At 47.7% G+C, this 18,243-nt stretch overlaps 1 protein-coding gene across 1 annotated transcript; it reads right to left on the bottom strand.

Annotated features, from left to right (window-relative positions):
- Window positions 1-4,172: 4,172 nt before the first annotated feature.
- Window positions 4,173-14,039, bottom strand: LOC104617864 (glucose-fructose oxidoreductase domain-containing protein 2). Its single transcript, XM_010283298.1, has 2 exons — window positions 13,700-14,039; window positions 4,173-6,449 (listed from the first exon to the last, which is right to left on the bottom strand). The coding sequence occupies exons 1-2, from the start codon at window positions 13,956-13,958 to the stop codon at window positions 5,551-5,553; spliced, it is 1,158 nt and encodes a 385-aa protein (XP_010281600.1). The 5' UTR covers window positions 13,959-14,039; the 3' UTR covers window positions 4,173-5,550.
- Window positions 14,040-18,243: the final 4,204 nt, after the last annotated feature.

Raw genomic sequence — 18,243 nt, forward strand, 5'->3', positions numbered from 1 at the left:
ATGGCCTGGCAGCACACCGTGCATTGGGGTGAGGTCCCGTGCCAAACCGAACACTCATGGGGATGTCGGTCTGCACGCAGACCCCACCAGTGGCCTAGAGCATCTGCCATGTCAGCCCCGGTGCCGGAGCCTCCTGCCCTGGTGAGGAGCCCCGAGGAGGGGCAGCGCGGTGGCCGCGAGCCCGGGCAGGTCCTCGCTCAGCTGTCTGCAGCCCTGGAGAACCCAGATGTCAAAGCTTTGGAGGTGAAGGGCGATGCCGCGTTGGATGGGGGAGTTGCGATGAGCACAGGCTTTGTTCCTGGGTGCCACGAGCACGGCACTTGCCTCTGCGCAAGCCTTGTGTGCGAACACGGGATCCGCAATGTGTGCCCAAATTTGGGGAGGGGGCAGGACCTTGTGTGCAAACACGGGATCCGCAATGTGTGCCAAAATTTGGGGAGGGGGAAGGAATGGGAAAAGCTCATTTCTGCAGAGGGTGGATGTCCCTGGGGCTGGGTTTGCTCCCCAGAAACAAAAGGCATTATGTTACTCCCAAGTCTTTCTCAAACTGAGAGTAAACGACCCCAAATAGTTATCTGCGAGCTTCTAGTTGAGCTGCATGAAATGGCAGCGGAATCATTTCCAGGCAACTCCTTGCAGAGTGGTTTTCTGCCCTGGTGGCACGCTCGAGGGTGTCCCCAGCTTCTGCTTGGGGCCTGGCGGTGCCACTGTGGGTGACGGGGGGGGAGACAAGGTGGCAACCAGAGCCTTGGGAGGGCCAGCAGGACTCACAGGGCCACCCAGCCCCACAGTCCCAGCCAGCATAGACAGCCGCTGACATGGGTTGCTCCCACTCACTGGCCAGCCGGGCTCACCTCCAAGACCTTGGGACCATGTTGGGTGTGAAACCCTAAATCCGGGTGGTTATTAATTAAGGGTCCAAAGCCACGGTGGCAGGGTCATCCATGCCAGGGCACAAGGAAAGCGGGTGCAGGGACTGGCAGGATAGGAGCATCACTCATCAGTGCTGTCCCCTGTGTCCACCGCAGTGGTCCAAGGATGGGCGAGGTGTCCTTGTCCATGCCAAGCTGTACGAGGAGGAGATGGCGAAGAAGAAAGAGCTCTTCCCGGAGCTGGCGGAGCTCAGCTGTGTCACGGCACTGCAGGCCTGGCTGCTAGCCTACGGTTTCAAACTCAAGGGGGCAAAGTAAGTCGCCACATCTCCTTCATGACCCAGCTTTGTGATCGTCGTGTGAGGAGCAGCTGCCGGCGAGGCCCGGGTATGCCCCAGGCGGCCTGCATTGTGTGAGGGTGAAACAAGGTTGGGAGGAAGGGATGAAAGATAGTAGTAGCCAGGATTTGTGGCTGGACATCATTTTGTTTTTGGTTTTTATTTTGTTGAGAATGGAGGAGCTCGGTTTGCAATGCTGAGAGTTGCTCAGAGTTTAAAAGAGCAGATAAACCAGAGAATTGGGGAAAGGGGGAAGCCCAAAGAGTCATGAGGCTCACGGTGGAAAGTGAAACATCACTAAGGCAACGCAGTAGCCCCGAGCCATCCATCAGCCACAGTCAGTGACCACCAGCCATGTCCAGCCAGGGAGCTAAGCCAGCACGGCCAGGGCAGGAGCAGCGAGGTGCCGGCCAGCAGCAGGCACAACCACACCGTAGCACGGGCACAGACCAAGGGGCGAGGGCTGCGCTTGGACGTGGCTCCTGTGCCAAGGCACGGAGCCCCCTGAGGTGCCACTGGGCTCCGTCTCCCACCGCACCCAGAGCCCGAGCTGGCTGTGCCCCACAGCTGGTTTCTGTCCTGCAGGCTCAACTTGCAAAGGCTCCTGTTGCAGCACCCCAATTTCCAGAGGGCACATCCCACCGCCAAGGAGCCAGGCGCTCTCGGAGACGACGCTGGCCTCTCCACCAAGCAGCAGAAGAAAAGGAAGAAAAAGAGACCTGTGAGCAGCCTGTGCCCCCCCAGAGGGGCCGTGTCCCAGGACATGCTAGGTGAGCAAACTCGTGGCCGGCAGAGCCATGTATCCCTGGCTTTTATCCCACCAGGTGTCTGCCTCCCCCCGCTGCCCCTGGCTCCCTTCCTGGCAGAGGTCATAATCTTCCTCTCCTCCCAGGGCTGCTGCAGTGCGTGAGCTACAGCACAGTCCTGGCAGGGAAGCAGGGGGGTCAGCGTTGGGCTCTTCTTGTGCCTCTCCAGGAAAACTGCCGCGCCTGCGACCCTTGTACCAGTACATCAACTTCGACATGCCGGAGCTGATGGCCCCATCAGCAGCAGATGAAGTCCCAGAGCTGGCACAGACAAGCCAGGTCCCTGCAGCCCCCAGGAGGGCAACTGCTCCACAGCTGGAGGGTGAGCTCTGATGGTTACCAGTTCACGTATTTGCCAGGGAGCTGGCCTTGTCCCGCCAGTGACCTGCTGGTCCCCATAGCTCATCCCCCCAGAAATGGAGGCTTTGCCCTTGCCTGTGCGGGTTGTGTCACCTTACCCTGTTTCTTCCACCCTTGCCCCTAGCTTTTAGAGAAGCAGCTCAGATGTCTCTGGGTCACCATTTGAGGCAGCAAACCCCTTAGGTTTTCTCTTGAAGCTCTCAGGTGGCCCAGGCAAGCAAAGCAGGACCATTTCCCCTAGGACAGCACTCTTCAGTTGACTCCACAGTCCCTAGGTTCCAGCGTTGTTTTCCAGGACTTGGTGGGACAAAGCCATGGCCAGCCTGAGCTGGAGCTGGTGACCGGCTGGCTCCAAGCAGGAGGTCAGGCTGGAGACCCAGAGCAGCTATCCCTCTCACGCTGCTGGGACCTGCTGCAAATACTCAGCCTGTCTCTGAGGAGGCAGCGGGGCTGTTGATGCACTCACTCCTCTCCTCTTGCAGATCCCTGGGCCAGCAACGCTCCAGAGATCCCGGCCCCCGAAACAAGTGACAAATCCATGCAGGTCGATATTGATAGGATGCTCAGATACGCAGCTCATCTGGTGCTGCCACTCCTTCCTCAGTATAAATAGCCACACAGCTTTCTGCCTCCTGTTTGGCTGCTACAGCCTGTCCTGCGGGGTGGTGATAATCACCTGGCCCACACAAACAGCCATGGGTTTATTGGGGTTTTTTTTCCTGGTTGCAGAGAACCTGATTTGCCTGAAGTAAAAAAAAAAAAAAAAAAAGGCATTTTTTCATTATAAAAATATATCTGCACACCGCATGGCCTTAGGACGTGTGTGCTGTCATTCTTTCCTTGCGTGTGAAAAGCAGGAGGCTGAGGACCAGCCTTGAGACCAGCTGCTGGAAATCACCCCGCGCGGGGGACCCAGGAGGGGACGGCGCGGTGCTGCCTTTCAGCCCGGCAGACAGCGGAGTGTGGCCGGTCTCCCTCTGCGAGCAGCACTAGCTGGCGGGGGGTTTCACTACCCCCGCGCTTAGGCAAACACGCTCCCTCTGCGAGCAGCACTAGCTGGCGGGTGTTTCCACTACACCCGCGTTAAGGCAAACAGGGGTTGCACGAGGGAATCTCGACTTCACGACAGGGATCCGCCTCACCCAAAGGAGCGCTGCTTTGGCCACAATCCCGCTCTGCCTGTGCGGGGCAGCTGGAGGCTGTAGCCAGCCTACGAGAAGCCCGTTTCACCTCCCTGAATGCTTCTGCAGTCAGGTCTCTTGCTCTCCCAGGAGTCTGGGCACCGTCCTTCCTTTGCTGGGATCGTCTGGGGAAGTTTTGTGCTTCCTTCTCCTGTAGATTTTCTGCCCAGTACAGACAAACTGAGCAGAGGCGCAAAGTTCTTGGTTCAAGGACAGCTTCTTAGTTGGTGTCTTCCAGTAATTTCTACAATGAGTCAGGCAGAAAAATAAAGATGCTGTTAATCACGGAAGTTGACATGTAAGTCCAAGGTAGGCAAAAGGATCTCCAAAACCAGCTACTCAACAGCTGTAGTCCGAGGGAAACGGCAAAGAGGTGGGGAAATAGATCTTCTGGTGGGACTTAGTTTCCCTTGGTGATAAACGGATGACACTTGCTACGATAGCACAGAGCTATATAGGATAGCACAGAGCTATACTGCTAGATATCACAGGGCTTTTTCCACACCCAAGCTACCCAGCTGGCAGCAAAAGAGCACAGAAGGACTCAACAGGTACTGAGCCCCCGCCATAAGTCTCCTGTTAATCAAACACAAGCACAAAGCTGCATAAAGAATGCCGTCAACAAACACAACTTTTTATTTCTGTAGAAAACAAGATACTTTTCAGGAAGGACCAGCTTATGAAAACAGCAGTTTGCATGTTAATGTGCATAAATACACAGGGTTACAATTTAGTGGGAAATAACATTTAAAAAAAGCTTTCAAGTACACAAAATAAATGTAGTAAAATTGGACTATCCCTTCCGCATACCTGCGGAGAAACATTTCTCAAATGGAATGAACTTCCACCCATGATCTGCCAACAGATCTCTCCACTGGACACAAGCTGCAGGAGGGTGTGAGGATGGGCAGGGCCAGAGGGTTAATATCCAGTGTTTGAGATTAAGAGTAGACTTACCCATGACAGTTCAGTCCCCATTCTCTCAACTATCAGGATGTGTGTAGTGTGACAATGACCCAGCCAGCACGTTAAGAGAGCTGCAAGAGGTAGGAAATACCTCCTAACTTCCATCTTCAGGTCCCCGGAAGGTTAATGCTGTACAACTTCACTACCCACGACACCGTGGAAATCCCGTGAACCTGGGAGGCATTTATTAACAGTCACAGAAATGAGAACGTGGCCCCGCAGTCACGGCACCGGTGCTGCCAGGCAGTAAACACAACCGACGGACACAGAGCTTATGGAGAAAAGCTGCAGGATGCAGGCAGCCTCTTCAGTAGAAGGAATAATGTCTACAGATAAGGAGGAATTGCATAAATCATCACAGACTTCCTGAAAATTTTCCTGCCAGGACATCGTCAACAGAGAATTCATAGCATCATTTAAATAAAATACCAATTTAAATGAATTTTAAAGACATTTTCCACATGCAGGAAGCCAAAAGGCTGATCCTTATGTTACAAACTTTCATCTGTTCCTTCTACTTTTTGTCCTATAGGAGTTCAGAGACCTGTTACATCACTAAACTCTTTTATAAAATTTTACAAACCGAGGAGTAAAACTTTAATGAGTCTCCAAGAGAGGAGAAAAAGGCATCTGAACAACAGATACTCCCTGATCTTGCTCTACGTGCTCTCACGTTAAAATTGTTAAAATAAGCAACCTGTGCAACAGGGGTTGTGTCCCATTCACAAGCCATGCAATGGCAGAGATCCCATGCTTCACTTCCGCTACTGCAAGTGCAAAGGGCAATTCAAGTTTTCCTAACAGTCTCCAAGACAAAAATTAAATGTTTGCAAAAATGGAAACATTTAAAACTCTTTCAACAATTTAAATCAGACCAGTTTCCATCAGAACATGACGTATTTTACACGTCTAAAAAAACAAGGAACTCGGGTTATTAAATAAGAATCTACATATCTTAAAAACGGAGAGGGTTTTTTTACATTACAGCCAGAAGTGTTAATTTTCCTATCTTCCAAAGCAGGAACGTTCATAAGTTATTTCTTTGAAGCGCCTCGCAGAGGTTTTGATTGGCATCTGGTTCCTCGGTCATCACCTCCACAGCCTCCCACTCCCCTGACCTGCTGGATTTCTTGATGGCCTCGACCACACTCTGCATGTACAGACCATCTTCAAAAGAGGCTGCCATGGAGACAGGTTTATGATCCCATGTCCGACGGTCTTCCTGGTCTTGGAAAGACTGCCGCAGTGCCTGCACCATGTACACCATTCCTTTTAGGTAAAGCAGCGGGATGTCTTTAAACCCCTTATCCAAAAGGCCCTTGTTGACAGTCAGAGAATCTGTAAACAGTAGCTCTTCTTGGAGCGCGGTGTTTTTCTGCCCATACAAGTCCGTCCCGCGAGCTATGAGGCGACCGGTAGACCCAACAATCATGACTTCATGGATGAATGAACCAGGCATGTTGAAGTTGAGAGTCACAGTGCAACAGACACCCTCACTCATTAACATCTGGAAAAAGCAGAAGTCATCGCTAGTGACGTGGCGGATCCCGCTTATAGCTGTGTTCTGTTTCACAAAAGTCTTGAGCAAACCATGGGCCTGCTCAGCTGTCCTGCTGATGAGGTGAGTTAGGAGGTCGATAATGTAGGTTCCCATTGTATGCAGACCACCTCCTCCCATCAGCTCATCACAGATCCAGTTGTACTTGTGGCTGAGCAGGCTTCCTCCGTAAACTCGTACGTCACAGATCATCACGTTGCCCACATAGTGTTCTTCTATCAACTCCTTCATCTTCACAAAGGCGGGCAAGAAACGCAGAACGTTGCCAACGATGCTCATCAGCTTGGGGTAATACCTGGCAGCTGTGACCATCCTGAAGGCATCCACAGAGGTAGCAGCTTTCTCACAGATCACATTCTTCCCTATTCCTGCAGCACAAATGGAAAAAAAAAAAAACCAATATATATAGCACACACAAGCAAAACATGCTTGGACGCCCCAAAGGTTGTCAAGAAGTGGGGTTTTTAAGAGTCAGGTTCTCCTGCTGCAATTTCAAAGGCAAAGGTCTGGGAACTCAAACAGAAACACCAAGCACTCAAAGCTGCTTCCAAGATGCTCCAGTTGCAGAGCTGACAAACTCCCACAGGGAGAGGCTCCAAATAAAGAGAGGATTTTTACATCATGAAAGATAAATGGCCAAACAGCATCACATGGCATCAAAACAAGACACAATTTGCGTGTTGGAGCCATAACATTATTTGCATACCTGTACAGCCAGAGGAATAAAACCGTCATGTACCCTGAAGGGAAGAGGGGAGTAAAGATTTGATTTTCACTTGGTATTTCACCACCACTATGAATTTATTACTTTTAATAAATGAATAGCAATGAGACATACAAGACACTTAGCGGCCTGTGTACAGAATACAAGAATTAGAAATAAGGTTTTGGTAGGTGGATTGTTTTAAAAGCATCACTAATTGGAAAGCAAAACAGCTCGGTCTGCACGTACAGCCTACTCGTACAATTAGACTGCAAAGGTGACCGAGTTACACAGACGAGAGCTGCACTCACAAGCTGACCCACTGCATTTTTATTCCTACTGATGCACTTGATCTTGTGCTCAGCCTGAATCAATGGGGGCAGTCAATAATTCTTCTTTTTTTTTTTTTTTTAACTTTAAAGTAGAAATAAAGTAATACAAAAGAGCATCCCAGTGCAAGCTTCAACCAAATTCCTATATTCAGTGCTTTGCTGGTATTCCCTCTTCCTCCCCAATCTTCACCCTTTTCCCATGGCATGGATTAACTTCTCCATAGACATCTGTTCTGATAAAAGACTTACCTAAACATTTTTCAGTGTAACAACCAGGGGTATACCTAGAAGTGACATCACCCAACTGGTGATGTCAGACCCGAAGGACAGTCATGTCGTACCACAGTTTCTGCCCAAGAATTGCGGGAATCGCTGCACATGGTGGCGGGCACCTCTCTGAAAGCTTCTCCTTACCCAGGAGCAGACTGCACTCCCTGCTCAGAACAGCTTTTAACTGACTCCTCGACGAGGAGATACCAGCACAAGTGCTTCAGTCGGTCTCTTGCACAGGAGGGGAAGCCAGATCCCACACTGCAGCTCCTGGATGCACTGAGCAAGACTTTCAGGAACCATCCAAGGAGGTCCAGGTGCCAGCAAGCTCCAGTGACACACTGCCATGCCCAACTCAGCCAGGGGACAGCTGCAGCTAGAGAAAACTCAGAGCCTGTATTTCTAATAGACACCACCAAAATCCAGTCAGAAAATGACAAGACTACAATTTTTAGTGGTCTTGTCCAAAGAAATCCCCTACATAGATGCAAGTCAACAGAAGCTTTAATGAACAAAGGGTAAGGTCAAACTCCCTGGCGACACCCTGGCTGCCCACCGGTAACCCTCTGTTTCAGGGACCATTTCCAACTCCCCCATCCTGCTTGCTGAGATGAGGCACAACACTCTGTTTGATATTCTGCGTCTTAAGATGCTTCAGCACCTGATTTATCTGCCTTCTTAGTAATCTCAAGCCAGGTTACAGTAAAACACAAGCAAAAAGAAAAAGTAAAAGATCTTCACCAGATCCTAAGCAGACCACTGTTCTCAAAGTTCACAGAAAATAAAAGTGACTCTCAATCCACGTACACACGGGGTACAGCTCTGCAGTCAGCGCTCTGCTGGTGCGGCTCTCCCCATTGCACAACCCCACCGCCCTTCACCTTGTATTTGGTGGTACAGGAGCTGGCTCAGACTACAAACCCAGCATGGAAATACTCACTCGTCTTGGCTCTTTTTCTGGTAGATTATTGCCCCAAGTTGGTTCTTCGAGGAGCCTGACAGCATCCACACAAAGGGGCTGGGTCCCTGCAGTGGGCAACTGAGAGCGGAGAGGGCTGAGCCAAAGGAGACCATTCCTGCCGCCCGGGGACAGCCGCTTCACGCTGGGTGGCTGATCACACCGGGCTGCCCTTGTCCTGCCACCCACCCGCACCCTTGCGTCAGCGCTGTGCTCTTTTTGCCAGTGTAGGCTGAGCCACTCGAGGAGCTAAAACTGACTGATGCCTTTTTTCAGGACGGTAGTCAGTGCAGCACGCCGACAGCTCAGCACAGCCTACCGAGCACTGCCGGAATGCCGGAACAGAGACCCGGGTACGCCGTAACACCTCTGGGATAAACCTGCAGTTGACCTCAGTGGGTCATCCCCACAGCTGTCCCCATGTCACAGAGATGGCCGTGCAGCAAGAACAAGGGCCAAATCAGAGATGGCTACAAGGTTCCTTACCAACGTAATGGCCATGCCATCTGTTGTCTGAGACAGAGCAACCTACAACCCTCATCTTGTTGCTATTATTCTGATAATGAATAACCTGAACTTTGTACCATATTGTTTTCTTAAATCACTGCTGCAAAATTTTCTGTTGAGGTCATCACCAGCTAGGAGACATGCGAGCCACCACAGGGCTCTAGTTCTCCTCGGAGCCCTCTGTGAGCCAGTTCAACTCACCAACTGAGCCCAGTTTAGAAAAGGAAGCTTCCTCTTTCCACGCAGGTGAGTTAAATCAGCTCACAGGTGGGTCTAAGCCCACAGAAGGGGCTGGACACCTTGGAGGAAGGCAATGGGGCTGTGCAGTTGGATTTCCCCACCTCACAGGCAGCTGCCTGCTATGAAGCTCATTGCAAGCTGTCCTAACAACATGCCTCAGGGTCTTCTCTGTGCACACCTTGGAGTGAACCCCGTCTGCGGTGAGCACATCAGCTTCTGAGACCATCACTCCACTGAAGTCCTCCTATTTATGGCTATTTAACTGGTTGTTGCAGTAAGAGGAAGGGAAAAAATAGAATAAAAGGTCACCATTGCCAGGAGTGACCATCTACTAACAAACCATCTAATCCTGTGTTCCCATGCAAAAGTACCTGCTAGATTCCAAGAATTTTCAAACCAATTCCTGATTTAGTAAATAAACTAAACATTTAAACAGAAGTCTTTTGACTCTCACTAATGTAATACAGCCAAATCATGGCTTCACTCAATGAAATACCAGATTTAAAGTGTGTTCACATCCTGTGGAAGCAATCAAAAAACAACAGGCGAGCCGAGACTTATTGGAAAGCAGAATAAACTAGAGTATTTTCTCCTAAAGGAATCTTACACCTCTAGTCAGATCCACACTGTCCATCAGCACCGAGTCATCAGCTTCCCCTGCTGTTGCTTAGCCACATCACATCCAAAACTTGCCATACGTGAAGTATTTTACGGCCCTGGTTAATAAAATGCAAGCACAGAAAACTCGCTGCTTTCTCATACTCCCTGGTGGATGCTGCCCGGAGCCACCACAGGTGCTGGGGAGGGACACAGGCCCCAGCAATTGCCAGGACCCCCCAGCCCACTTGCTCCTCCTGGTACAAAGGGTGCCAGCGTGGGCAGGAGGAAGAAGGGACCCCACAGCCTCGTGGGCCCTTGGGAGGGGGAGCATGCATGAGAAGATGGGAGAAGTGCACCCCAAGCCTTAAAGAGTCAGCTTTCTCCGCAATCAACGCGCATGTGAGCCGGGGTCTCCTCTCTGCCTCAGGCCAGGTGCATACCAGCAGGCCACAAGAAGGACACCGAGACCACACCCGGCCCACCGCTCCATCAAGGAGGTCCTTCGTGTCCCAGGGGGGTCCTGCTGAGCAGCCTGGAATAGGAGGTAGCCCACCAACACTCCTGATGGGGAGAGGTCCTGCCATCCTGTGTCCAGGTGGGACGTGCAGGCGAGCAAATGCAACAAGCGGGGGTGCACGGAGGAGTCCCTGCGGTGCAGTCAGGAGGGGACCGGCCGCGTGCCACACAGCCTGCCAGGCAGCGTGAGGAGAGGGCTGGACTGGGACAGCTTTCTCACTGTGTCAGCTACCACATCACCTCTTTGGTTGTGTCTTTGCTATCATAGGCACTGCTCCATAACTAGCTGAAGTCCCCAGCTTCGCCTCTCTGCACAAGTTATAATGTTGACTCAAACTACTAAATCTATTTATCCTGTGTAAATATGCCCACTGAACTGAAGCCCCAGTTCTTTACTCCCCCAAATAAAGTCACATAATTGCGGTTGCACCGAGGAAGGTGTACAACTGGCCGCTGTTGAAGCACACCAGACCATTGCTTTGTCCACCGTAAGAAGTTGGGAGTATCCAAGGAGTCTTCCCAAATAACTGGCTATTTCAGATGTACATGCTTTAGGAGCCGCCCCATTTCACCTCTTGTTCACCTACAGTTTCAAAAGACCTCCATGCTACTTGCTGCAGAGACAGGAAGCACAATATGCAAAGAGCACTCTCAGCATGCTCGTTCATCCTGTTTCAAGAACAGGAAATCTGGATTTGTCACAACACAAAGCAGTGATAGAGTCCTTTCTGACTCCTTCCTTCATAATTAACATAGACGTGCTGTAATTTGTAGGGACTCCACAAAATCAGGGGGTCAAACAATCTATGTTGCAAAGATGACTTAAACGATGCTATCAAGCAATGTAAACCAAGAGACACAAGTAAAAGGTTCCTCTGTAGCCACTCCACAAACCATCTGTTTGATGGCTGGGCTCAGTACATGCAGCAGCATTATCTTTAGCATCCTGAAAAAAAATTTGACTCTGAGGACTTCTCATGTTCTGTCTCCCTGAACTTCGCCTCCCACACAAACATCCCATGTTTTACATTCCACTCCAGCGGGTAACTCTGCTCTGGGCTTACCTAATGCAAAGGTGGATGCATTTTAACTGTGGGACATGAACCACAACACAGACATTTTGTGAAATTAATTTAGTTCCTCTGAGATCAAAAGAAGCACAAATTTTAGGACAGCTTCATGCTTTGCCTGTTGGGGAGATAAACCATAAGATTACACTGATCTTAATTTGACTTAACCACTGGGCTTTGATCTGTTCTGTCTGGTTCATGAACTCAATCCAGTGTTACTGCTTTGTCCCCGCCATGCCAAAGTTGTACCTGGGCTTGTTCATGGACATCCGTCAGTAAAATTTATGCAAGCAGATTGCACCTCCTGGAAAAAACAGGTCTCTACTCTCTGGCAGAAATAAAAATGTAAGCACATTTAAAAATAAAAACAAAACAAAAAAAGTATATAAAAAAGTATACAAATAAGTAATAAAAGTGTAAGCACTTAAAAAAACCCAAACAAAAAACCCCCAACAAAACACACAAGACCATTGTCACTGCACCACATCTGATCTTTCCTAAAGCCCAGTCCCTCAGCTAGTAAACACCAATCTATTATATACAGTTCACAGACAATAATTCTCCAATTATAAACATCACTATATCAATCTCAACTTTCAGAGAAAACATACTTGCCATCTTTGGCCCTACCCTGATTGTGCGTTCCTTCAGAATGCTCAATCATAGCAAGCCACCAACACTGGCTTAAAATATGTCACAACATACTCGGTGGCAGATCTACAAACACCATTGCGACGACCCTAGAAAGCTGAAAGACAAGGTCAGCATCATATTGGGTTCGAGACGCCTGCATCAGTTCGCAGATCAGAACATTTCAAGACAAACAGAAGTGAAGAATAAACCACCCTTTACTACTTCATCCATTGAGTTCCCGAGCTTTTTCAGCTTTCCACTTATCTATACTTCCAGTCAAGCAAACATATCACCTCTGTACTTTTGCATCAGCTTTATCCCCCTTTCCTCCTCTGGATAATGCCATTTTACAGGTTCCTGGCCACCGAAGAAAGAATATCAACCCATTTTAGTTAATAATTCACCAGAGAAGGCTCAATCCTCTCCTTTTAGCCTACTTGACCATCAAGAGCCAGGAGAGCTAGTGAAACACCACCTCACAAGTGTTTAATAGAACTTTTAGGATAATTAAAGAGAAAAATTCTAACTTAGAGTTTGAATATTCAAAAATCAGAATACCTTAAATTCAAACGACAGTAGTCTGACAAGGTAAACAAACAAATTTAACAACATAAAATGAAACAAAGAAAAGCTTAAAAATCTCTCTCTGCATATCTAAGTGGCATTGCAAATGTTTGTGCAGGGAGTTGTTTACTTCCAAAACAAATTACTGTAGACCAAAGAGGCTAAGAACAACAAACCACCCTGGCTCACATGGCTTGAGATATTCCCCATCCTAAAATTAACTCATGTGGATCGCCGGTAAACACAGTAAAAATATCACACTTGTTATTTACAGAATTACACGCAAACTCACACCCATGCTGTACTACGTGAGAGGACATTAACACTACAAAGTCACACGCCGGGGAATTAAGAAGTTTCAGGATGCCCGGGCAGTTGGCTCCCACCTCCCTGCCCAACCAGTTTGGGGTGTCGTCCCTTCTCTCCCAGACACCTTCACCCAGCTCTCCTTGCTGGATTCCTCCAGCTGCCCCCGACATCTCCTCCTTGCCCAGCATCTGCCCTCCTGCGTCAGGTAGAAGGATTCCTCCAGCAAGTCTGCGCCCGGGACCATACCAGTCTGCTATGGACACGGGCGTCCAAAGAGAGCTCCAGGCGGTGCTCAGGGCCACAGCACGCTGGCTGAAAGCAGCATCTGCAGAGATGTTAGCTCCCACCTCACAAAATTCTACTGAGTGCATGCAAACATCTTTTCAAAGACTTAACTTTCAAGTTTGGTTTTATTTGTGGGGAAAACAGAAAGTGCAGCTGAACAATGCCCCCACCCCAGGCAAATCTCAGTTTCCTATTGCAGAACATGGGAAGAGTTGAAATGAATTAAACAATCTGAGTTGTTTAGGTTTTGGTTTTTTGGTTGTGGGTTTTGGGTTGAGTTTTGTTTTTTTTTTGTTTTTTTTTTTAAATGGGCATAAAAGTCGGTTACCCCCTCATCATCTCTGAAACACCTCATTTTTATTAAAACCTCCCCACCATACGTTCAGTCTGAAGAAGACATGAGATACTTTAGCCCAATCGGTTCAAGACTTGCAAAGCTATAAGCAATTATGGACAGTATTTTTACAAAAAATTCTAGGTAACCTTTCTTGCAGGTGGCGCTACCAATTCCACACAAAACCTTTAGCACTGCATGTCGGTGCAACCAGAATTGTGCTGGGCTAACAGCTTCAAATTTCAATCTGACAACCAGCTATGGATTTTTGGTCCAACTCCAAAGATAAAAAGGTACCTAGAGCCTTCACAGCAATTTGCCGAGTTAGTGGTGGAGGAATATTGATGCAAACCAAATCTACGTCCTGGTGCAGCAAGACGTCATCAGTCCGACTCGTGTAGAAGGAGATGTTCATCTCCTCTGCTAGTTGTTTGGCTTCCTCTTCGGTCTTCCCCCAGAGCGCTTCAATGGAGAAGCCTTCTGCTCTCAGCAAGGGCACCAGTACCCGGGCGGTGCTGCCAGTTCCAAACACACCCACTCCAGGAAGCATCTTCATTCTGCATTCATTCAAGCATCAGGGTCTACACAAAGGCCTTCGATAAAATGTTCGGCTCTTCAGCTTTCCCTTCCATCCACACTTCCTAAAACGTGAAAAGTTACAAGTGGGTATCAACAAAAGGCCCATTTTGATATCAAACGCTTCTATCCTTCATATGGCATTCAAAGTTTTCAAAGATCCTAACGAAAAAAAACAAACCAACAAACCCCAAAACTTGCAATCCATAGAGAAATAGTATTAAGGGACAAGTCTAACAATCCTATTGCAGAAGAACGGTAAGAAAGCAGCTTGACAAAGTCATGAGCATCTCCTGTCAGTACACACGTACAGAAACACACACGAGCACACTGGGACAAACCAGGAACAAACTGGGAGTGACAGGAAGCGTCAAGAGGACAGGACACAGAGTCTATCGCACTGGCAGTAAAAGCAGCACTGCTGTAGTTGTGATGATGTAAGTCTCTAAATGAGATAAAGCTTTGTGAGGTGAGGTAATATCTTTTATTAGACCGACTGAGATAGTTGGAAATAATAGGCAAGCTTTTGGGCACATAAATCTTTCTTCCAAATTAAATACACAAACTGAAAACAACTACACTGAGCTTAAAGATTTTATGGCAAATAGTTAAGACACTCCAGAGAACATCGAGAAAATATATGCAGGGAAGCCTGGATTCATTGAGCTCGTTTAGCCTGGGGAGGAGAAGGCTACAAGGAGAGATAATGTCAGTGCTTAAACACATAGAAAACTGCTTTCAGAAAAGAAAAGGGCGCTCTTCTATGTCCGTTGTGGGTAGTTAAAAGTTTTACTGAAGTTGAACTCAGGACAGTCAAAAATACCTCCTTCTGCCCATGCCATTCAATGTCCAGAGATGCAGGGCTTTGCACAGAACTATTGTATTTGGTTAAGTCACACTTCTTTTGTTCTGTTAAGTGTTTCCTGGTAAATTAATCCCTTCAACCCCTACTTGCCAGTTTGTCTTAGAACTGCTTCTGGACACAGCTGGCTGAACTGCCTTTAGCATTCACGTGAGCGCCAACTTCGAGGAGAGATGTCAGAAGCCCCCTCAATCTGTGACACTGCAGCAACCTACCATGTGGCTTTTGTCCTGTGCCTTTCTGAATTCTTAGCTACTATACCCACTGTTGACCATTTTTGAATGATTTTTTTTTTGAAAAAAAAGTTTTCTTAACTTTATAAACATGACAATTTCGGTTTTCGTTAGGATCTTATAATGAGAAAGCAAAGACCATATTTAAAAGGAGAACTGGTACCAACACCAGATCAACACCTTTGGAAAAAGTCCCCCCAAGCAAAAAGAATCACGACTGGTGCCAGAAAGAGAGTTACTCATCCCCCCCATCCTAAAATACTCGTGCTAAGTTACAACGTGTGAAAGCAAATCCCGACACGGCACCGGGGGAAGTGCCAGCACACAAGTCAAACTACCCACAGCGCAAATGCTTTGGATGCTGTCGGCATTTTGTTAGTCTGGGGGGTGCCTATACTGACCAGCATTACAAAACTGCCACTCCAACTGAATTTCTAGGTATTTTCGTAGTATAGACACTAAACTAGGCAACAGAAACAGCAAGCACTTGCAGAACAAATATTCACAACACACAAACGTTTACAGATGCTATAAAACACCTTATGAAACATTTACGGAATTAATTCAGTATGTTTTTTCCCTATTCTGTGCGATGTTAGGTCTGCAGTGATACAGGCATTGTCTGTCTTTATGAACAAAGTTCATTTGAATTTGAATTAACTCCTTTTTATCTGACATTTAGCAGAACACTCAAACAAGGACAGTATCAAAAGGATCTTGAAAATATTTACTATTTACCTAAAAGGGTATTTCACTGGCAGGAAGGATGGCTTGTATTCAGGCTCATTTTCTATAAATGATGCAAGCAAAAACAATATCTTGCAACTGGATGGACAATAAGTATAACTGTTGAAGTCCCCACACATCTATATTTGGCAGTTTACAGGCTGGAAGAAGAAAAAATGCTCACAGTAAAAAGAGCATAACCTTCTTCTGAAGAGACACAAACTAAGCAAGGTGGAATAGAGGCAAGGTGAGCATATGCCTGCTTGCACCAGATCGCACAGACATGCTCTGAACAACGTCAAAATTACACAGCATGACCAAAGTTTAGAAAAGGTTGAATTCTTTGAAAAGTCTGTCAAGAGCACATTGTAGCACTTAACGCACAATAGGAGACTCCTGCTACTCAGATAAGCTGATTTCTGTAATGCTTGCTCATTTTAAGTTTTACTTTTTCCTGTTTCCCACCCAACCGCCTCTTAAAAAAATCTCAGTCAGGTGGAATTCGTTTTAAGTTCACTCATTCCCAAAACTTAACGTGCTGCCGCATCGGCGTCACTAACGGCTATCGGCACAAACCCACAAAAGCTAGTGTTTTACTTCTGTGGAGACCAACACGAGATGATACAAGAACTGAAGGACACCAGCTCACCACTGGTACCACAACAAATCAAGAACTGGCCAACCCAGCCTCAGAAATGACTTCTAGCAAGGCAGCCACGCTCTCGGGGTATGAAGACATGGCTGGCACGGTTACGGGGCCCAGCACGGCTCAAGACTCCCCAAATACTGCAGCTAGCAGGCTCTGCAGAGCAGCACGCTTCTCCTCCCTCACCTGAGAGCCACCCGCAGCCTCTTATTCCCTCTCCAGTCTTTCACCAACTGGGAAGTCCTGGTTTGTCAGGACAGTCACACTGGGATGGATGTGGATGCTGAGGGGCAGCGAAAACACGGTCCTTGCATGGGGCAAGTCACAGAGCGTACATGGTGCAGGCAGAACTAGAGTAAGTGCTGAAGAAGCTGTTAACGGGATGTTCAAGAAGAGCTTTTGAAAAGGGGGACATATTGGTACGGCTGCCCCCGCACATACACCTTGCCAACACACTCAAGCGCTGGTAGATGAGACATTCCACCCCAGGGAAACAATCTAAAAACCCACTGTATCGGAACGAGGCCACAGCTGAGGCGAGAGGCAGCTGTAATTAAGAGTCTAATAAGATTGAACAGAGACCCCAAAAGAACAGCACTGTGCCACCGCAAACATCCCCGGAGCACCTTTCTCTGGAGCTCTGCGTGCATTTCTGATGCTTCTCCTCCAAGCGGGGGGGAAAGCAGAACTGGAAATGATGACGAAGGTAAAAAGTATACAACACCTTACACAACACCTTCTACGTAAGTATGACCTAAGCAAACAAAGATACTTCAGCTTGGAAAAGACGCGACTGAGAGGGATGCCACAGAAGGTAATAAAGTCATGAGCAGCTCAGGACGGAGAAAGACCAATTTTTCCACTGTTTCTCCCAAAGCAAGAACAAATCAAATGGAGCTCAGAGAAGACAGGATCAAAAAAAGCTAAAGGAGGTGGTTCCTCGCACCAGACTTGGGTAAGCTGTGCAATGCCTTGCCACAGGACACTTGTGGTCGTTAGCCATTTACAAGGAGTCAAAAGGGAGAAGACTAGGCAATTTTAAGGAATCTGCTGAGGGTCACATCTAGCATGAGTAGCTGAGCTGAAAACTAGATTCAGCAGAGCGTGGAAACAGCTCTGAGAAAGAAACACTTGAAACTGTGACCAACGCCAGCTTAGAATTAGGTGCAATGTCTACATATTTACTCTAGCATGCAGCGAGTCTAAAACCTTCAAACAAGTCTCACCAGATTAGTTACACGAATCATGAAGAGCCTTTTATAAGCCAATCTTTCAGAAAAAGGAAAGCCCTCATGCATTGATATCTCCTGTGATCAGACACTGGAATAAACACTTCTCTGAGGACCCTCCCAGGGAAACACCAAAAGGCCAGGCTTTTATCTGGAAGTGAAAACTGGACTGAAACAGGTACCTCGCACATCAGGAGATACAAATCAATCTCCTTTTTAGAGAGATGAAATAATCAATGCCTACAACATCATTCTGAACTTAAATTTTCAAATAAAAGCCCTTAAAGCTCTTTAATCTTGTTGCTAGCTGCCATTCCTTTTTGTGGCTGCTAAACGTTTTCATTCTTGCTGAATCTCGTGGTGAGTTTGAAGTCCCAGAAAGGACTGTCACAAAAAGGAGCTGTTTGACTCTTTTGGTATACGTAGCAACAAGCATTTATGTGACCCAATGCAATGAAAAACCTGGTGATTCCTACAGGATCCAATTCAATTCCATGTTGAAGCACTCAGGGAGTTTAGAAGGCAGAAGTCTCAAAAACTAAGTAGCACAGTCAAGGACTACAGTGCCC

The sequence above is a fragment of the Phaethon lepturus genome, unplaced genomic scaffold, assembly GCF_000687285.1.
Source record: "Phaethon lepturus isolate BGI_N335 unplaced genomic scaffold, ASM68728v1 scaffold17193, whole genome shotgun sequence".
Classification (NCBI taxonomy): Eukaryota; Metazoa; Chordata; class Aves; order Phaethontiformes; family Phaethontidae; genus Phaethon; species Phaethon lepturus.

What these genes read in the sequence shown, in the direction of transcription:
- LOC104617864 (XM_010283298.1), bottom strand. Translation starts at nt 13,958, where the DNA reads ATGAAGATGCTTCCTGGAGTGGGTGTGTTTGGAACTGGCAGCACCGCC. An exon ending in AATTGCTGTGAAGGCTCTAG is followed by an intron (nt 6,450 to 13,699) that starts GTACCTTTTTAT and finishes TTTGTGCTGCAG; the next exon opens with GAATAGGGAAGAATGTGATC.